Raw genomic sequence first — 21733 nt, forward strand, 5'->3', positions numbered from 1 at the left:
AAAAAAATTATCATATGCAGACGGTTATGAGGTTTGAGTAATGGAAATCGGTTTGCCCATAATATTCTCTATGGAGAATATAAAATTAAACCGTCGCGGAAAGAGCCAACTTTTTTTGGAATCTCATTCCCAAATTCGAAATTCACATCGCTGCTCACTGTTACAAAAAGCATTTCAAAATATGTTGATTCAATCACATCCCACGCACAAACAACCGCAATCGCCAATTTTTATCCATTGCACATACCTCACTTAGAAGCTACGGACCAACTCTCCTATGCTGAATTGTCCTGCAGTCTCCACTCGCAGGATTTCCATCCTTAATAACGTGCTCGGGATGACGTAATCATAAAAAAGAGAGAAACATTAGGATTCCCTACGGTTTGTATAAGTAAAAAAAGGACCTTTGTTTGCCTCTGTGGCCCTACTTCTAATGTTTTCTAAGTGTTATTGGTTATTCTCGGCTGCTAAAGTCGCGTAATTTTGCATTTGTTAATGTAATTGCGATTGTAATTAAAGTTGGCTGTAAGTGCTGAAAAATATTATTGGAGCTCCGTTTTATCAGCTTACATCTCCCGGTTTCGACTGTGTAATCAACTGGACTTTCTGACTCTGGTAATCTGAGTAAGAATTGAATAAATTATCGTAATCACGTGAAATGTTAACTATCCTATTTTTGATATATTTGATCACCTGGATTATATTATATTATCATGCCATCGGCTATTTGCATAACGCTATAATCCTCCATTATTTAAATGCGATTTAATAATTATATTAATTAAGAGCTATCAATTTCAATATATGCAGCACAGAATTATGATTAGAATTAAAAATTACCTTAAAATAACCTTAAGGTAACCAAGTAGAGCTGTATGATGGTTTAAGTATTTTTTTTATAATGTTAAGAGTGCCTTAACTATAAATTATGAAAACGGCATAATAGGAAGAGATTCGATTATATTATTTTATAACGACAAATAATTGTATAGAAGCTATTATCAACTATTATCTTATGTAAAGCTTTTCGGATATTTGATATTTCCTTAGTTTTTTATTTAATTCCCAACGAATGTGAAATTTACTTTTCTGTTAATTTTATGTTATAATTATTACGTTTAGTGGAATGGAATTTCTGTATAATTTTTTTTAGATTTATGATATTTAATCGAATATTTTAGAATAAATTCAAATTTTATTTATTTCTATATCAATTTAAATTGATACTTAGATTGAAACAGTTAAGTTGATTTAACTTAAATACTATAAATATTACTTTTTAATCTAACTGTTTAAGAATATTAAAATCATGTATTATATATTTACTAACAAGTAATATCTTTTGAAGAAACTGGATAATATTAATAATGATACACATAGTTTTTTATTACTTAATTTTTAAGTAATTAAACAGTAAGATACGTTTAAAGAATTTAACTGTTCTAACATTCTATTACTGTCGGCATAAAATGTTTAAATAAACACTGGATTTTGTTATTTGACAAAATATGTAAAATTTTTATTTTAATTTTCATTAATTTCATAAATGATCGTAAATGAAAATATTTAATTGCATAAAATTATTGTGTATATATCTAATGACTTATAACGTTTTCTCAGTCCTGAAATCGGTGCGCGCCATCCTCGATCTTTATGCAACTATAAATAACATTTATGAAGAATTATTATTTATTTTTTATTAATGCAATCGTCTATAATATATAAAATCAGTCATTAAATATTTGCGTTAAACTTTTAATATATTAGGCATTATATGTAGTTGTCTAATTCCATTAAAACGGTATAAGTAGCTGAACCATAAAACCAATATAATTAGTCACATAAAACATTAAATAACACGTTGAACATTTATAATATTAATATTATTAAAGTAATTGTCGATATTATATTTTGAATATGCAGATCAATGTATATCTATTGGCTGCTGGATTTCTCATTTTGTGTAAGAAAATGACAATTTTCAAACATCGTCGAAATATAAAACTCGTAATAAAATATTATTTATCCTTTAGGTAACAATTATGATTCCATATCAGGAAGTCCAATACATGGAGTAAATGTTCGATTTGCTGATCCAGGAGAATTTCCTTACGTTGTATCAATTAAACGTTTTAATCCTGCAAATCCTCAACCTGAAACAGATCACGTTTGCACAGGAGTTCTTATTTCACATAAAGATGTTTTAACAGCTGAAAGTTGTTTGAACTCTTTCTTGAATCAGGTGCCTGAAGTAATAGTGGGAAGCAACAACATCAGAGAAGGTTCAAAGCACTACGTACTTTGGTGGTTAACTTACCGTGAATGGTGTCGTCAAAGAGGCAGATTTCATCGTTTTTCCATAAATGATGTTTCAATATTAAGGGTAATTTCCGTTTTGATAAATAAAAAAGCATTGAGAAAATTGATTTTGTTTATACGGAATGTCAAATATGATTAATGATATTTAATATTTATTTGAAAATTTAGAATAAATATTACGTATAAATTTCATTGTTCTTAAAATTGAATTCTAAAATGAAATTTAAATCAAAAAGAAAAATTAAAATTGTTGTAGTTAAATGAATCCGTCAGCATAAATATTCAACCAATAGAAATAGCAATTATGCCAGATGCAGCATTAAATGGATTAATTGTTCATGTCGTAGCCTTCGGTAGAAGAATTAGAGATCATATATCCAATCTGATGGAAACGGTTATTATGAAAATTGTAGCAAGACGATCGTGTGAACGTCGAATTACAAGAGAAAGCCATCCCTTTCCAATTACGCCTAATTTAATATGCGTTGTTGCTAATCCAATTGCGATAATGCATGATGTAAGTATCATTTAATTATATTTCACAAATTGTTATTGAATTAAATATAAATAAAACAATATGGATATAATTATGTTAAAACTGATTATACCCTCTTCATTAAAAAAAAATAATTTTCAATAATGATACATATCCAAACGATTGTCAGATAATAATGAAACAACTGAAAATTTCATTTGAAATAGCATATTTTTCGATCAATACTTATTGATGAGAATTTCCACGATTTATCACAATTTATTCCCTCATATAATAAATAAGTAAATCTCAAAATCTAAAAATTTATTTAAAATTATTTTAACAATATTAAAACTTCAAAATATTAATTAAAAACAAGAAGATATAGTATTATTTGGAAGAAATATCGAATAAAAATTTATGTAATATTACATAAACAATAATTTAAGGAACAATTAATATATTATTTTGTGTATATTTAGTTCTTATGGTTTTAAATAATTAACTTTTAATTTTTAGGGCAATAGAGGAGCTCCACTTCTACATAATGGGAAACTTGTAGCGATTCATTCATTTTTGTATCCATATGATACAGAAGAATTACATCCAGGAAAAATAAATATGTTTATGTATGTTCCTTATTATAATGAATATATAATTGATGTTTTGAATAATCGTTAAGAAGACAAGTAGTAATTTACAGGTATAATAATCTGTTGATAATTGTGTATAATTAAACGTACAGCTTGTAATATTTATAAGCCTTTCAAAAATAAAAATTTTCAATATTTCTATAAAAAATATAATAATCTTTAATTAAATTGTTTAAAATGTGAATTTAAACTAAGGCATTTTTCAATTAATTGCTTGTTAGAAATTTTATATATTTAATAAATCATATTTTAATCATATTTAAAAATTAATTATATGAAGTTCTATATAAATCCAAATTAAAAAAAATCCGTTTTCTTTATTTAAATGATTTTATTATAACCATTACATGCATTTATATAATCATTGTATCGTACTAAACATATTTTAAGTAGTATATCTATATTTTAAATAAAACAATAATAATTTTACTTCTGTACATACAAAAAAACAAAATACATTAAGTATACTATGGCAAATTAATATACACAGCTTATAATTTGTCAATCAGCAAAATAAAAATCACAATAAGAATATTTATGTATTTAACCATTTATATGTAAATATCAAAAATAGAAATTAAGAAAAAGTATTATGTAATATTGGAAATAATAAATATACCAAGATGTAAGTAATAAGAAAATAACTGCGAAATATCTGTAAGCAAATAAGTAAATAGGATTAGTTGCTAATGTTGTACATAAGGAATTATTTTATCATTTAGAAAGGCTACTAACATTGAATTATTAAATAATAATAGATTATAAAAATTATAAACAAATTAAACAACTTGTTTTAATATTAATAATTTTCAATTGCACAAAAGTATTATGATTATAATATAAAGATAGAAAATAATCTGAAAAGTAACTAATAATTAATACTATAAGTAGTTGATTGATTCTAAAATGATTGATAATGTAATAATAACGCAACTGATATATTATATATAAAATATATTTCATTCGGCCTATTATATATATATATGAACATGAAAATTAATAAAGTTTTTTTTGCAAAAAATGAAGCTTATTCAAAACTTCAACATTTATCATAAGTATATTCACACATAATATATCTTGTATCATTTCTTATAATATTTAAAGTTTGAATTACTTAGAAAATTTTATTATTATCATTGCTGCAAATTGTATAAAATGTTAATAAAACTAATACATTTCATGTCGTAATTTTTAGGCTTTAAAAATATTCTTGATTTTGTTAGATAATGATTAGTCGGATTAGATATGCAAATTTATAAATCAAAATACATATATATGAACATACATATAGATAGGATTCAACAAAATAAATAAAAAAATATATCCAATTATGTTTATGGAATGTGCTAGACTCGTTCTGTACACTTTCTAGTTGCTATAATCCATATTCCAAAATTGTAGAAAATTAATTTTTACATTGAATTATAGAAAATATTATTAAAACATTGAATATACGAGAAATATTAAAATATTATCTTGAAAGATAAACTTTTTATGTAAAATTTGTCTTTATTGTTTTTAGTTTTTCATTGCACGCGACCGAAATCTCTATTTTTCATTTATACATTTCACACAATTTATTTATTAAACTTCTCAAAAGTTGTTCAAGAATTGGTATCAATTTTTATAATTACACAATTAATTTAATTGGACTTCCATAAACGCTTATTAGTATAAACGTATTTACAATTTCAGTTATACGACGATCCATTAAAGACTTTGGGATTTTAAAAAAAAAAACTCCATGTTACTTGAAAAGTCTTGAGCAATCTGAAAAAAAAATAATGAAGGTACTTAATAGTATAATAATTCTATGTACACATTGAATAAATTCTAAATGACACTGAATCCAAATCAAATCTTGATATATAATGTGCTGTATTGAAATATAAATTAAATTCGTTTTAAATATTCCTACTTATTAATAAAGTATTCATGATTCTATGAATTTATCGTTTGTACGTAATAGGAACACTTTTTAATATCCATAAAATAACATAATTTTCGAACAGCTGTATTAATAAAGCCAAGTTAAAAAATATTTTCAGGCATAGATATAAAATATTATATCACATAGAAAGTTATAATTTAAACTTAAAAAAGATCTGGCACAATATAATCACAATATCTTAATTAACTAATATAAAATTAAAAAAATTAATATACAGACAATGCAGTTTCATATATATCTACTGTTGATTGGTTATTTAATATTGAGTAAGTTGAAAAATATCTATTATTTATCGTCCAGCATTATTTCAATAGATTGAATTCATTGAAAATATTTATATCCTTTAGATAACAAATATGAAGTTGGTGACGCACATCCAATGCATGGAGTAAACGTTAGATTTGCTCGTGAAGGAGAATTTCCTTTTGTTGTATCCATTACAAATATGAACCGCAACAACCAACGACCAGAAGCTAATCATGTTTGCACAGGAACTCTTGTTTCAAAAAGAGATGTTGTAACGACTGATCATTGTGTTTTAGGTTTCCTTTATCACGTTATCGAAATTATCGTTGGTAGTCACGACATAAGGCAGGGTACAAGATATTTTGTACTTTGGTGGTTATCATTCAATCAATTTAGTACAATTCAACGTTCAATACCTGTATATGAACATAATGATATAATGATGATAAGGGTAATTTACTTTTTAATATATTAAATGATTTTTAAATGCACAGAAATGAACTTATATATATACATATACTCCATCTGTCTTTATAATTTAATTTCCAATTTAAAATTCATTATATTGATGAATTAACTGATTATAGTTGAATCAGACAATCCAGGAAAATATTGTACCGCCATCCATATCATTTGCGACAAATAAGGTTTTGTTCCGATCGAAACTTCAAACTGCAGGATTTGGTATTACAAATAATGATCAAAGGTCTAATTTTATGGAAACAGCAGAGTTGCAAATTTTAACGACACCTCAATGTGAACAAAGATTATCTGAACTTTTAAATTGTCCGTATAAATTAAATGACAATAAATTTTGCGCTGCAGCAGATCCATATGTAATATTAGACAAAGTTAGTATCAGTTAACTATATTTATATTTTTTAAAGAAGACTTAACAGAAACTGAAGTACTTAAATTATATTTAAATAAAATTCCATCAAAACATTATGTGACTAAAATTATCCAAACAGTATGTTGATATTCATTAAAAGTAAATAATAGGAATCGTGTGAACGTAAAATCAAATATAAATTTTGATTGCGTAATTTGACGGCATAATATAGTTTAATGTTTGTCGACAATATATTTTATTGTAATGTCTTATGTCTACTTATTTAATATGAATTTTATTTAATTTTAAGTAAAAATCGAAAAAATTTGCCTAATTATTTAAACTGATATACCATTTAGTCCACAAAAACTATTTCTTTTTCTTCTAAGATAGTTTTACGTATTTTCAGGGGAACAGTGGTTCACCAATGTTGCTCAAAGGAAAACTTGTAGGAATTCATAGAGGATCAAGTCCTGGAAATGTGGAAAACTATCACCCAAGAAAAGTGAATATTTTCATTAATGCTCTATATTATAGAAGATTTATTGAAGTAGTTATTAAAAATTATTAAAAATTATGAATATTGTAATAAAAAACATATATGTCAATAAAAAAAGATATAAAAATAATATTTCATTACTGGGAATAATTGGAAAAATTAATTGTTATGTTTATAATACATTAGTATATGATATTTACTACTCTACGAGTATATTTAAATTAAATGAAATCTTAAATTTAAAATTTATTTTAATTAAATAATTTAAAAACGTAATTCGAGTCCAACTATAATTTTATTCAATTAATGCAAAAGTGTAATATAATGATATTAAATAGTTTAAATTAATATTCATAAATCACAACTTTATATATTTAATTGTAACGTAACCAGACTTTACGAATATAATAAAAAATTTGTATTTCTTTATATTAATAAACTTTTCATACATTATAGAATTCTGAAATAAATATATTAGATTGAGAATATCTGTAAAATAATACAATTACAATACTAAAACAATTGTTATTAATATTTCATTTTTTGTCTGCATATCTTCTCATTCTCTCTCTCTCTCTCTCTCTCTCTTTCACTTTTCCTCTCCCGCTCTTCGCTTTCATGAATCCAAATATATATGTATTATACTTATTTATCTATATGAATGTATAAATAAAAAATATATTTAATAATAACTAGGTTTTACATTATATTTAAGCACTTTAAGTGAGCTAGCTATGTATATTTCATTATATGTTTCAAATGTTTTATATATTATATAGAACGCTTATAGTGTATTTATAAAAGATCATGTCTTGCACATCCCGACTCCTTAAAATATGTTGAAAATTGGTATCAATTTTTATAATTACACCATTAATTTAATTGGACATCCATAAAGGCTTATTAATATAAACGTATTTACAATTTCATTACAATTACAAAAAAAAAACTCCATGTTAGTTAGAAAATCAAGAGCAATTTAATATGACATATTCGATATTGCTTATTTGAACAGTTAGATAACGATTTTTAATGATATTCTCATATTATGATGTAAACAAGTCGCTACTCAAATTTCCTGATAAAGATTAGTAGAACAGGAAAGAACGGAAAACCTAAAATAGAAAAAAAATTATCATATGCAGACGGTTATGAGGTTTGAGTAATGGAAATCGGTTTGCCCATAATATTCTCTATGGAGAATATAAAATTAAACCGCCGCGGAGAGAGCCAACTTTTTTTGGAATCTCATTCCCAAATTCGAAATTCACATCGCTGCTCACTGTTACAAAAAGCATTTCAAAATATGTTGATTCAATCACATCCCACGCACAAACAACCGCAATCGCCAATTTTTATCCATTGCACATACCTCACTTAGAAGCTACGGACCAACTCTCCTATGCTGAATTGTCCTGCAGTCTCCACTCGCAGGATTTCCATCCTTAATAACGTGCTCGGGATGACGTAATCATAAAAAAGAGAGAAACATTAGGATTCCCTACAGTTTTGTATAAGTAAAAAAAGGACCTTTGTTTGCCTCTGTGGCCCTACTTCTAATGTTTTCTAAGTGTTATTGGTTATTCTCGGCTGCTAAAGTCGCGTAATTTTGCATTTGTTAATGTAATTGCGATTGTAATTAAAGTTGGCTGTAAGTGCTGAAAAATATTATTGGAGCTCCGTTTTATCAGCTTACATCTCCCGGTTTCGACTGTGTAATCAACTGGACTTTCTGACTCTGGTAATCTGAGTAAGAATTGAATAAATTATCGTAATCACGTGAAATGTTAACTATCCTATTTTTGATATATTTGATCACCTGGATTATATTATATTATCATGCCATCGGCTATTTGCATAACGCTATAATCCTCCATTATTTAAATGCGATTTAATAATTATATTAATTAAGAGCTATCAATTTCAATATATGCAGCACAGAATTATGATTAGAATTAAAAATTACCTTAAAATAACCTTAAGGTAACCAAGTAGAGCTGTATGATGGTTTAAGTATTTTTTTTATAATGTTAAGAGTGCCTTAACTATAAATTATGAAAACGGCATAATAGGAAGAGATTCGATTATATTATTTTATAACGACAAATAATTGTATAGAAGCTATTATCAACTATTATCTTATGTAAAGCTTTTCGGATATTTGATATTTCCTTAGTTTTTTATTTAATTCCCAACGAATGTGAAATTTACTTTTCTGTTAATTTTATGTTATAATTATTACGTTTAGTGGAATGGAATTTCTGTATAATTTTTTTTAGATTTATGATATTTAATCGAATATTTTAGAATAAATTCAAATTACTATTTGAAACACCTGTGTAAAGAATTATGTATATAATACTCGATGTTTTCTCGCGTACGCAACAGTATTTTGATAATAAAAAATGATGTCAAAGCTATGAAATTAATAATTTTATCATTGATTGTTAAAACCTACATAAAATTGTTTATTCGACTAGTTTTAAATTCAAATATTATTTGATACGGAAAAATTATTGTAATTATACATATGTTAAACAATTTTTAATAAACCGAACTTTTAGTAAATCAAACTTTTCAGACTATTGTTGTTTAATATTTGACCTTTCCTATAGCAATTTCAAATTCCTAGTACAAACAAAAATTTTATAGAATTTTGATTAAAACGTTTGATCATTCAAATGCCAATAGAATGAGAAAATATTATTCCAGTATAATCTAGAGATTTTTTATGAATAAAGGAGATAATCATTATACGTGGACTGCCATCTTCAGAACTATAAATTTACAAGAAACGTGATTACGAAAATATAATAGGGAAAAATTAACAACAAACAATAAAAAGTATAAATGTGTATTTACTGGAAATAATTCGTAGAAAATACAGATAGAATTAACGATTAATACAATAATCCATTGCAAAGAGCGATTAACGATCATTACTTTAAATAACAAATTCTTTTCACAATGCTATTGAAATGAAATAAATCCTAATTATACCCAAGTTTTGTTACTAGTTGTAGGAAATATTATTAACACATTGAAAATACGAGAAATATTAAAATATTATCTTGAAAGATAAACTTTTTATGTAAAATTTGTCTTTATTGTTTTTAGTTTTTCATTGCACGCGACCGAAATCTCTATTTTTCATTTATACATTTCACACAATTTATTTATTAAACTTCTCAAAAGTTGTTCAATAATTGGTATCAATTTTTATAATTACACAATTAATTTAATTGGACTTCCATAAACGCTTATTAGTATAAACGTATTTACAATTTCACTTATACGACGATCCATTAAAGACTTTGGGATTTTAAAAAAAAAAACTCCATGTTACTTGAAAAGTCTTGAGCAATCTGAAAAAAAAATAATGAAGGTACTTAATAGTATAATAATTCTATGTACACATTGAATAAATTCTAAATGACACTGAATCCAAATCAAATCTTGATATATAATGTGCTGTATTGAAATATAAATTAAATTCGTTTTAAATATTCCTACTTATTAATAAAGTATTCATGATTCTATGAATTTATCGTTTGTACGTAATAGGAACACTTTTTAATATCCATAAAATAACATAATTTTCGAACAGCTGTATTAATAAAGCCAAGTTAAAAAATATTTTCAGGCATAGATATAAAATATTATATCACATAGAAAGTTATAATTTAAACTTAAAAAAGATCTGGCACAATATAATCACAATATCTTAATTAACTAATATAAAATTAAAAAAATTAATATACAGACAATGCAGTTTCATATATATCTACTGTTGATTGGTTATTTAATATTGAGTAAGTTGAAAAATATCTATTATTTATCGTCCAGCATTATTTCAATAGATTGAATTCATTGAAAATATTTATATCCTTTAGATAACAAATATGAAGTTGGTGACGCACATCCAATGCATGGAGTAAACGTTAGATTTGCTCGTGAAGGAGAATTTCCTTTTGTTGTATCCATTACAAATACGATCCAGAACAACCAACGACCAGAAGCTAATCATGTTTGCACAGGAACTCTTGTTTCAAAAAGAGATGTTGTAACGGCTGATCATTGTGTTTCAACTTTTACTGATCAAACAATCACAATTATAGCTGGAAGTCATGACATAAGGCACGGAACAAGATATGGTGTACTTTGGTGGTTATCTTACAATCAATTTAGTACAATTCAACATTCAATACCTGTATATGAACATAATGATATAACGATGATAAGGGTAATTTACTTTTTAATATATTAAATAATTTTTAATGTACATAAATTAACTTATAAATATGCATATGCTCCATCGGCGTTTGTAATTTTATTTTCAATTGAATGTTCATTATAATAAAGAATTAATTAATTTTAGTTGAATCAAACAGTCCCGGATAATATTGTACCACCACCCATATCATATGTGGCAAAACACGTTATGTTACGATCAACACTTCAAACGGCTGGATTTGGCGTTACAAGTAATCTGCTGATGGCTGGTTTGATGGAAACCGCCAAGTTGAAAATCATACCAAAAGAGCAATGTGAACAGAGGTTATCTGACCTCTTAAATGCTGCTGTTGTATTAGATGACAATAAATTTTGCGCTGTAGCAGATCCATTTGTACTGTTGGACAATGTTAGTATGATTTAACTGTTTTTAACAATTTATAATATAATATATTTTTTTAAAAACAACTTAACACAAATTGAAGTACTTAAATTATATTTAAATAAAATTCCATCAAAACATTATGTGACTAAAATTATCCAAACAGTATGTTGATATTCATTAAAAGTAAATAATAAGAATCGTGTGAACGTAAAATCAAATATAAATTTTGATTGCGTAATTTGACGGCATAATATAGTTTAATGTTTGTCGACAATATATTTTATTGTAATGTCTTATGTCTATTTATTTAATATGAATTTTATTTAATTTTAAGTAAAAATCGAAAAAATTTACCTAATTATGTAAACAGATTTATTATTAGTATGTAAAATTTGTTTCTTTTGCTTTTAATTCTGCTAAAATAATTAATGTATTTTCAGAAAAACAGTGGTTCACCTGTTTTATATAGAGGCCAACTGCTAGGACTTCACATTGAAACGTATCCTTCACATTTAAATATTTATGATCCAAGAAGAGTGAATATTTTAATTAGTGTTCCTTATTATAGAAGATTTGTTGAAGCAGTTATTAAAAATTATTAAAAGTTATGAATATTGTAATAAAAAACATATATGTCAATAAAAAAAGATATAAAAATAATATTTCATTACTGGGAATAATTGGAAAAATTAATTGTTATGTTTATAATACATTAGTATATGATATTTACTACTCTACGAGTATATTTAAATTAAATGAAATCTTAAATTTAAAATTTATTTTAATTAAATAATTTAAAAACGTAATTCGAGTCCAACTATAATTTTATTCAATTAATGCAAAAGTGTAATATAATGATATTAAATAGTTTAAATTAATATTCATAAATCACAACTTTATATATTTAATTGTAACGTAACCAGACTTTACGAATATAATAAAAAATTTGTATTTCTTTATATTAATAAACTTTTCATACATTATAGAATTCTGAAATAAATATATTAGATTGAGAATATCTGTAAAATAATACAATTACAATACTAAAACAATTGTTATTAATATTTCATTTTTTGTCTGCATATCTTCTCATTCTCTCTCTCTCTCTCTCTCTCTTTCTTTCACTTTTCCTCTCCCGCTCTTCGCTTTCATGAATCCAAATATATATGTATTTATTTATGTATCTGAATGTTTGTATAAATGAAAAATATACTCAATAGTGATGAATGCTAACAAATTATAGTGGAGCAACGCAGACAATATTTCTAAGTCATTCCATAGTAAATATTTCATTAATTATACGTAATTTTAAAAGGAATTTTTGAATATTGATCTATTATAATAAATATTCTTTTATTAGTAATATTTTAAAATTGTTTAAAATTCCACTTTTGTTATTGATTTGAGAGAAAACATTAGATTCGAGCTATGGAATATGATTTGACCATTTTATATTACAAACACTTTCCTAACCAGTAAACTGTTATTCTTATTTTCATTCTTCCTAATTTATTTGTATTGAAATCTCGAAGTAAATTTTGATATTTCTTGATCAGCATTTAATTAATTATTTATATTCGAAATATTATTGGCTTGAATTTAATATTAATATAAGTAATTTTAACACTTATATAACTTTTTATTTTATTTTTACTTAATTCTAATATTTTATATTCTTTTCAATTAAAATATAATTCACTTTACAACAATAAAAATTATCTATTCATATTACTAAATTTTACAAAAATATTAAAATTATTTTTATTTAACTATTTTAAATATTAAACATTTTTATATCTATTTTATTAATATTGTATAATCGAAACTTTTAATACATAAAATAAAAAATGATATTAGTAGAAATGAATGGAAATCATTTAAGATAAAGAAATAATATTACAAATTCTTTCTTAGCTAACTCTATAAATCTATTGAAAATATTAATAACTAATAAATTAATTATTATTCATGTCAACTATATCATAAAATTCAGAAGAATAATTAAAATGTATGAATTTACATACTTTTTCAATACATCGCTACACATTTCCGAAAATCTATAAAATTTTTCATGTATTCCGAAAGTATCGTTTTCAAATTTATTTATTTTTATGATTGTAAACATTTCGACGACATTTATATCATACAAACATCAATATTTCTAACATTATATAATATACAAATAAATAAATTTATGAAACATTAAATTCAAACAATTATTAAATACAAAACTTAAATTTATTTGCTAATGGTCCACGAATATAAGGAAACAGAATTAAGTAATATTACTATCATCATTAACTTATATTATAATATAAGTAGATAAGTATTATACATATACTCATTCATTATGCTGAAAACTGTAAGTAACTTTAGTGGAAATATAAATAAATACATGAATTAATTACCACATGCAAGTTATAAAATTTAACGAAAAAGAAATATTATAAAAGTAATAATTTACATAATTAGACAAAATAGATCATTGCATAATACTTATAAAATATTCTTAAGAATTAATTACTTACAGTGGTATTTATTGCTAACCTTCCGTGCAAAAACTCTGAATAGTAACAAACTATATGGTATAAAAGTCGGCGCGTCTTCTCCAATACATTATTCTCGAGTACATTAATATACTTTGAAGCAGTAATACCGACATTTTTTCTTATTTGATTATTACAATTATTTAAAACTTTTAACACTATCATTTTCGGGTATTTAGAATATTTTAGATTGAGAATTGACCTAAAATAACATAACCTACTATAGTTTATTCATAGGAAATGATAGATTTATAAAAGCATATATTGGATATAAAACATTTATTACAATTAATTTTTATTATGTATATTATCTGATTGTGAATATCATATAAAGGAAAGAAAATTAATAAATTAGTAATCGGTAAATATAATAGAAGAATTAATATTCAAAAATAATCATATTGATTCCAGATAAAGAGGACAATAATCCTAAAATTTTATATCAATATGCTTATGTCAACATGAACTCAATTTTATATCGTATGAGTCTTACTTAAAACAGATCGAATTAATACTACAAATAAGGAATAATAATTTTACAACAGAAAACAAATCCTTAATTGTTGATCTTGTAAATACTAAGAAAAATTCAAATTGATTAAAGATTACAATTAAAAAAAAATAATTAAAGGCATTGAATAGGAATTAGAATTCTATGTAAATGTTTGATACTTAATTCTACAATAAATACAATACTGAATACAAATATATTAAAAATAAGATTACTATTATCAGATTGAAAAAATTTATAAATTCTTATAAAAGAATTATGTATTTTTCCACACAAATTATTTATGATGTAAATGGTATTCCATGTTTTCTCGCGCAAGTAATATCTTGATAATACAAAAATATGCCAAAACTATAAAAACTATAATTTTATCATTGATTACTAAAACCTTCATAAAATTTTTAATTCGACTAATTTTAAATTCCAAGTTTTTTTTGGATAAGAAAAGTTATTGTAACGGAGCTGGAGTCAATCAACTTTTAATTCACCGACAAACTTAGGTATTCGTTATTTTTAAACTGTGATACACTAAGTATTCTTGTTTGATATTTAACTTTTACTGTAGCAATTTCAAATTCCTAATACAAACAAAAATTTTATAGAATTTTGATTAAAACGTTTGATCATTCAAATGCCAATAGAATGAGAAAATATTATTCCAGTATAATCTAGAGATTTTTTATGAATAAAGGAGATAATCATTATACGTGGACTGCCATCTTCAGAACTATAAATTTACAAGAAACGTGATTACGAAAATATAATAGGGAAAAATTAACAACAAACAATAAAAAGTATAAATGTGTATTTACTGGAAATAATTCGTAGAAAATACAGATAGAATTAACGATTAATACAATAATCCATTGCAAAGAGCGATTAACGATCATTACTTTAAATAACAAATTCTTTTCACAATGCTATTGAAATGAAATAAATCCTAATTATACCCAAGTTTTGTTACTAGTTGTAGGAAATATTATTAACACATTGAAAATACGAGAAATATTAAAATATTATCTTGAAAGATAAACTTTTTATGTAAAATTTGTCTTTATTGTTTTTAGTTTTTCATTGCACGCGACCGAAATCTCTATTTTTCATTTATACATTTCACACAATTTATTTATTAAACTTCTCAAAAGTTGTTCAATAATTGGTATCAATTTTTATAATTACACAATTAATTTAATTGGACTTCCATAAACGCTTATTAGTATAAACGTATTTACAATTTCACTTATACGACGATCCATTAAAGACTTTGGGATTTTAAAAAAAAAAACTCCATGTTACTTGAAAAGTCTTGAGCAATCTGAAAAAAAAATAATGAAGGTACTTAATAGTATAATAATTCTATGTACACATTGAATAAATTCTAAATGACACTGAATCCAAATCAAATCTTGATATATAATGTGCTGTATTGAAATATAAATTAAATTCGTTTTAAATATTCCTACTTATTAATAAAGTATTCATGATTCTATGAATTTATCGTTTGTACGTAATAGGAACACTTTTTAATATCCATAAAATAACATAATTTTCGAACAGCTGTATTAATAAAGCCAAGTTAAAAAATATTTTCAGGCATAGATATAAAATATTATATCACATAGAAAGTTATAATTTAAACTTAAAAAAGAATGATTATCTCTTATATTGTCAAGAAAATTGTTTTATTTATGACAATGGACTATTTGAGACTTGTGTGCAATGAAGAAGTTAAATATTCTTCGATTAATATATTTTTGTTAATATATATATTTTTTTGCCTATTCCCATAATATTTGAATATGTTTTATGTAATTACTCATTTATGCATGATTGACAGTGGTAATGAGTAAATCTAACACGCAATAAGTAATAAATTTTTTATGTGGGTTTAATAGTATTACTTATATTGCCAGTGTAATATAATAAAAGTGTGAAAGAATTTTTGGTTTTTTGAAAATATTTAATTAACACATTGTATATACTTACTTTTAATCATTGAAATAGCATTTCGAATAATATTACATTTATTAGGATTCTTTTATGTATAAAAGCTTAACATAATAATGGCTACGATTTAAATGAAGTAATAAAATTTTAATCAGTATGGATAATATGATGAATAAATTAGTTTAAATTAATTCTTAGTTCAAGTGAATACTATGAATTTGGGGAGGTTTAATGATTTTAATTGTCACTGTACATTAAATGCTATCAATTTTATTTATTAAATCTTAATGTATAATGTGGCATGAGTATTGAAGAAACTTAAACATAACCCACTTTTATGTAAATATTTAATAAGTTATAATATCAATCAGTTGAAAAAAATAAAGTTATTATACTACAGAATTTTAATAGAATAAGATTCTTTTGAGAAAGTTATATTTATTTTTTAATTGTGTAGGACTCCTGACCTACTTAACAAATATTTTTATGTTATTTTTTGGTTTAAGTAGTGTAAATAATAGTAACTGTCTGTAAAATAATATATAAAGAACACGTTTATAATAGTTAAAAACATATTGTCATACCGCAGTTAAACTATCAACATTACGATCTAATTATATTTCAATGTAATTAATTATAAAGGTAAAATTATGAATTAAAAATGTTTAATTATAGCATGCAACTAAAGGTATATTCAATTCTCGCGAGTTTTCTAATATTCTGTAAGTACACGACTATCTGTTATTAAATATCATCTACGTATCTAATAAAATATCTACTATATAAAATTTTTTAATCCTTTAGTGAAGGATTTGGATAATGCAGCGGCAAATCCTATGTTTGGTGAAAATGTTAGATTAGCTAATCCAGGCGAATTTCCATTCGTCGCATCCGTTAAGCGTATTAATCCTTCTAATCCTTTATCGGAATATGATCACTTATGCACAGGTGTATTGATATCAAATCGCGATGTCTTAACCGTTGAACATTGTCTACAGCCACTTTCGGCTTTTTATATTGAAATCAGTGTCGGAAGCCATAATATCAGAGAAGGCATTAAATATCCCATTGACTGGTGGATGTCTTACTCTACGTGGACTACGTTCCGACATATTGCACCTCGATATAACAAAAACGATATTAGCATAATACGGGTAAGCCTCCTCTGACTGAAAATTATTTTATTAAAATATTCTATCCTTATAAATTTTTAATTAAATTAATTGATTTTAAATTAATTGATGAAAAACGTATATTAAAAATTACCCACAAAGTTATCCCTTATACAAAATATATATATTACATTTGTTTTAGTTGCTTCAAAACGTCACTGCTACTATTCAACCTGTAGCCTTATCAAATGTACCAGACACACAATTATTTACATCAATTGTTACGGTTGCTGGATTTGGTAAAACAGCTACGGGCGCAATAAGTAATATGATGGAAACAGTTGATGTGACAATTTTATCGAGAAATGCATGTGAACAGAGACTACAGGTATTTTTTCAAAGAAATTGCAGAATTCCAGTAAATAATTTATGCGCAGCTGCCGATCCAGTCGCATTAATGAGCAAAGTATGTATTATTTAAATTATATTCTCAATATCTTATTTTATTAAATTTAATATGGATAAAACTAGCTAGATAAACTTCATTTCAAGTTCAAGGCACTGTCCTATGTATTTATATGGACAACGATTGTTCTTCCAATCATTTAAACAGAATTTATTCCCATTAATCCTCAATCAATTTACATAATACAAATCTTAAAAATCTAAATAAAATCTTTAGAAAAACTAAAATTAACATTGTATGAAGAATCACAGCTCACTCGCTTTTTTTTTTCAAACTCGCTTATTTATTTCTTAATCAATATCACAATTGATTTCCTTAAACAGCGTATTAGAATTACATTTTTTCTTAACTGTTTTTTATGTTTCTCGTAAAATGTATAATTTTCACAAACGTTCAAACTTCACACGTTTACATCGTATTTTGCATATTTTTAGGGCAATAGTGGCTCTCCAGTTTTATATAATGGACAATTAATAGGCATTCATAAAGCAACGTCTCCCTCGAATTTAGCACAATATAGTCCAGGAAAAGTAAACCTTTTTGTATCTGTTGATTACTATAGGGAATATATCACAGATGTTTTGCAAAATCACACATGATTTATAAAAAAGAAGATTATTTATAAAAAAAAATGTGTATGCGTGTGTGCGCGCGTGTGTGTGTATATATATATATATATATATATATATATATATATATATATATACAATAATAAAGTAGATATTAAATTAAATATTACTACAATGTTATTCAATTTATAGCCTATAATCTTCGCAAATCGTTAATTAATTATAATACTTTCTGAAATCTTTATGAACAATTAGATATAATAGATTTGGTTTTAGATAAATGATTTGTTTTTAATAAATCATTATAATTATGTACAAACTTGAAAAGTCCTAAATTAAATAAAAATTAAGAAATTTGTTATTCGCAAACATATATGGTAAAAAATATATAATTAACAAAATTATTTTACGTCATTGCTTTAAAAAAATTATTTATAATAATATAGCGTTTAGATAAAAAATAAAAATAAAAATAAAGTATGACGTTAATGTATCTGATGAAGTCTAAATGCGTATATATGCGTACTATAAATATATGAATCTATGAATCATTTAAAAAAAATGATAAATAAATTAAATTGTATTTATCATGTCACATATGCAAAAACCAATTCAAGTATGCATTAGATTAACTTATATAGTACAAAACGTGGTAATTGAACTAAGTAAAAATAAATATAGCATATAACAATAACATATAAACCCACAAATTTTTAAAATTTTTAAAATTTCTTTATCTTAAGAATCTATTGTAAGATATCAAAAATTTAACAAAAATTTGTTTGTTTTATAAATCTATTTGCTTTATATGCTGATTGAATATTTAAATATAACAGCAGGGAGTTTGGTCTTTTACTGAGTGCTAAAGTAGTGCTTTAAACAATATCTAAGATACAGATTAATAATTTGGCATATTAGGAAATATTCTCCATTTTGGTTACTTTTATCATTTTCAAAGAATTAAATGCTATAAATTGATAATTTAATAGAAACTCTTTATTATAAGTCTTAGCATTAGCATTAGCGTTGCATGTTTTATAATGACAGCTAATAACCATTTAAAATCTTTCCGAAAATTTTAGTTTTTACTTAATTTAAGAATTATTATTTTTTATAATATTATTTTAAGAAAAAATAGTCAAATTTATTAAGTGTTAATTTATTTTATAATCGTTCGAGAATCTAACGATTGTAAGAACTAGCGCTATGATTTGCCGAGGTAACGTTCAATGAAAAAATTAATTAAAAAATAAATTCGAGTACTTCGATTATAAAATATATAATATTCTCTCTTAGAAATAAAATTGTATTTTTGCTTTATTTAAAATTGTTAAATGAATTAAATGAACTTTGTTTATACTAGTTACAGAATTTTAAAAATAACATTGTTTTTTTAATTTTATTGCTTTATTCTAATGTGCATAACACGAATATTTTACTAAGCCATTATAAAATTTTACAAATTATTCATATACAAAGTATTAAGGTAAACATTTAAGTACGTTTCTACGCATATTAAATAACAATTAAATAACAACTTTTTATTTTTATATTATCATATGTTGTTAATGTAGTAGTGACGATGAGTTTCTGTTTCACAACGAATTAGTCAGAGTTTATAAAATAATACGTTTCGATTATTAAATCTATACATATGGTGATAAAACTGTTTATATCCATCGTTTTGCACAGATATTCTTTCTACATATTAATCATAATATAAGAATCAGGCTAATCTGTAAAAGCTTTTCTTTTGCCAAAGGAAAGTCGGTTCTATTATTATTGGGCGAATGTCATACTCACATTGACGCGCTTCTTTTTTTCCTCATTTTCGTTATATATTATTATAACAGCGAATTTTTGCAACAGTAATGTATGTATAATATTAATAAAATAAAGCGAATAATTTAAACAATATCACCCGTTCAATACAATATTAATTTACAAAAAATAAATTTATAATACTAAAATTTTGTCTTTATTATTATAAATCACTTTATTATTATTTATTATAAATAGTCTTGCATTTGTTTTAGTAGTTATTTATGATAAAAATATATTAATTTTTAAATAAAAAAAAAAAAAAGATTTCAGAATTTTAAAGAATTTGCATTAAAAATAAATATTTACACATATTAAAGTTCTCGATAAATAACTAAAACCTTATGTTTTTACTTTTAAACTGATTTTTCAGTACTTGATATTATAATGTTTTTTTTATTGTTTAGAAAAACAAAAGTAAAATGTAAGAAAACAACATGTTATTTTGTTGGATTAATACCGAATTAATTCGGTATTAATCGAAATTAATACCGAACACTCTACTGTTGTAATGTATTTTGAATTTACTACCGTATTGATATTTTTCTTGGACAAAAATTTTTCGGATAATTTTTTGTATGCAATAATCATGACTACAGCCTAATTTTATTCCAACTGCATGTGTAAATAAAATTTGTCTTTGAACTAACGTGACACATTTTATGTGCGTGAAACACGAGCATTGTTATTAGAAAACTGCATTATATTCCACCACAATCACGCCTATATAGAGAAGCCTAAATACTTAAAAAAATAATTTCTCACTCAGTTAATCGCAGTTTCTTACATCATATTATTGGCGCATATTGTATTCTTAAAGAAATATTATTATTATCATAATTATTCAATAAATATTCGATTACTTTTGAACTGCGTCATAACTATTAATATATTACATTAACATTAACATCCATCGTCTCCACTTTCGGTATCTTGAAATACTCAAATTCATTCTTTAATAATTTATGATTCAATAAAATGTAATATAAAAACTAGAGTATTCCGTATATTTTTCAACAATTTTCTCTATAATAAATTCACCTATGTATAATGTTTCCAACCTCCATCATTTTCTTTATTGATTTAATCCCAAAATATTATCGTTCTACTCTTGAAACTAAATATTTTACATATTAGTAATGAATTCTCTTCTCTTTTTTATTATAAA

At 24.2% G+C, this 21733-nt stretch overlaps 5 protein-coding genes across 5 annotated transcripts in view; all 5 read left to right on the forward strand.

The window, feature by feature from the left end:
• Nucleotides 1-2851, forward strand: part of LOC105360363 (uncharacterized) — a 14683-nt gene extending 11832 nt beyond the window's left edge. Inside the window, exons 6-8 of the mRNA XM_011497254.1 lie at nucleotides 1924-1963; nucleotides 2034-2383; nucleotides 2576-2851. Of these exons, the coding sequence (XP_011495556.1) occupies nucleotides 1924-1963; nucleotides 2034-2383; nucleotides 2576-2851 (666 nt within the window). The remainder of the gene's footprint in view (nucleotides 1-1923; nucleotides 1964-2033; nucleotides 2384-2575) is intronic.
• A 2864-nt stretch (nucleotides 2852-5715) lies between these two features.
• On the forward strand, nucleotides 5716-7053 carry LOC105360123 (chymotrypsin-2-like). Its single transcript, XM_011496922.1, has 3 exons — nucleotides 5716-6095; nucleotides 6232-6495; nucleotides 6886-7053. Exons 1-3 carry the CDS (start codon nucleotides 5778-5780, stop codon nucleotides 7045-7047), a joined length of 744 nt encoding a protein of 247 aa, XP_011495224.1. The 5' UTR covers nucleotides 5716-5777; the 3' UTR covers nucleotides 7048-7053.
• Nucleotides 7054-10851: 3798 nt separating this feature from the next.
• Nucleotides 10852-12195, forward strand: LOC105360364 (chymotrypsin-2-like). The gene is made up of 3 exons (XM_011497255.1): nucleotides 10852-11218; nucleotides 11354-11617; nucleotides 12034-12195. Exons 1-3 carry the CDS (start codon nucleotides 10901-10903, stop codon nucleotides 12193-12195), a joined length of 744 nt encoding a protein of 247 aa, XP_011495557.1. The 5' UTR covers nucleotides 10852-10900.
• Nucleotides 12196-17228: 5033 nt separating this feature from the next.
• On the forward strand, nucleotides 17229-17766 carry LOC105360365 (myeloblastin-like). Its single transcript, XM_011497256.1, has 2 exons — nucleotides 17229-17319; nucleotides 17402-17766. Exons 1-2 carry the CDS (start codon nucleotides 17259-17261, stop codon nucleotides 17764-17766), a joined length of 426 nt encoding a protein of 141 aa, XP_011495558.1. The 5' UTR covers nucleotides 17229-17258.
• A 155-nt stretch (nucleotides 17767-17921) lies between these two features.
• On the forward strand, nucleotides 17922-18783 carry LOC105360125 (uncharacterized). Its single transcript, XM_011496923.1, has 2 exons — nucleotides 17922-18175; nucleotides 18610-18783. Exons 1-2 carry the CDS (start codon nucleotides 18038-18040, stop codon nucleotides 18772-18774), a joined length of 303 nt encoding a protein of 100 aa, XP_011495225.1. The 5' UTR covers nucleotides 17922-18037; the 3' UTR covers nucleotides 18775-18783.
• Nucleotides 18784-21733: the final 2950 nt, after the last annotated feature.

The sequence above is a fragment of the Ceratosolen solmsi genome, unplaced genomic scaffold (assembly GCF_000503995.2).
Source record: "Ceratosolen solmsi marchali unplaced genomic scaffold, CerSol_1.0 scaffold13, whole genome shotgun sequence".
Classification (NCBI taxonomy): Eukaryota; Metazoa; Arthropoda; class Insecta; order Hymenoptera; family Agaonidae; genus Ceratosolen; species Ceratosolen solmsi.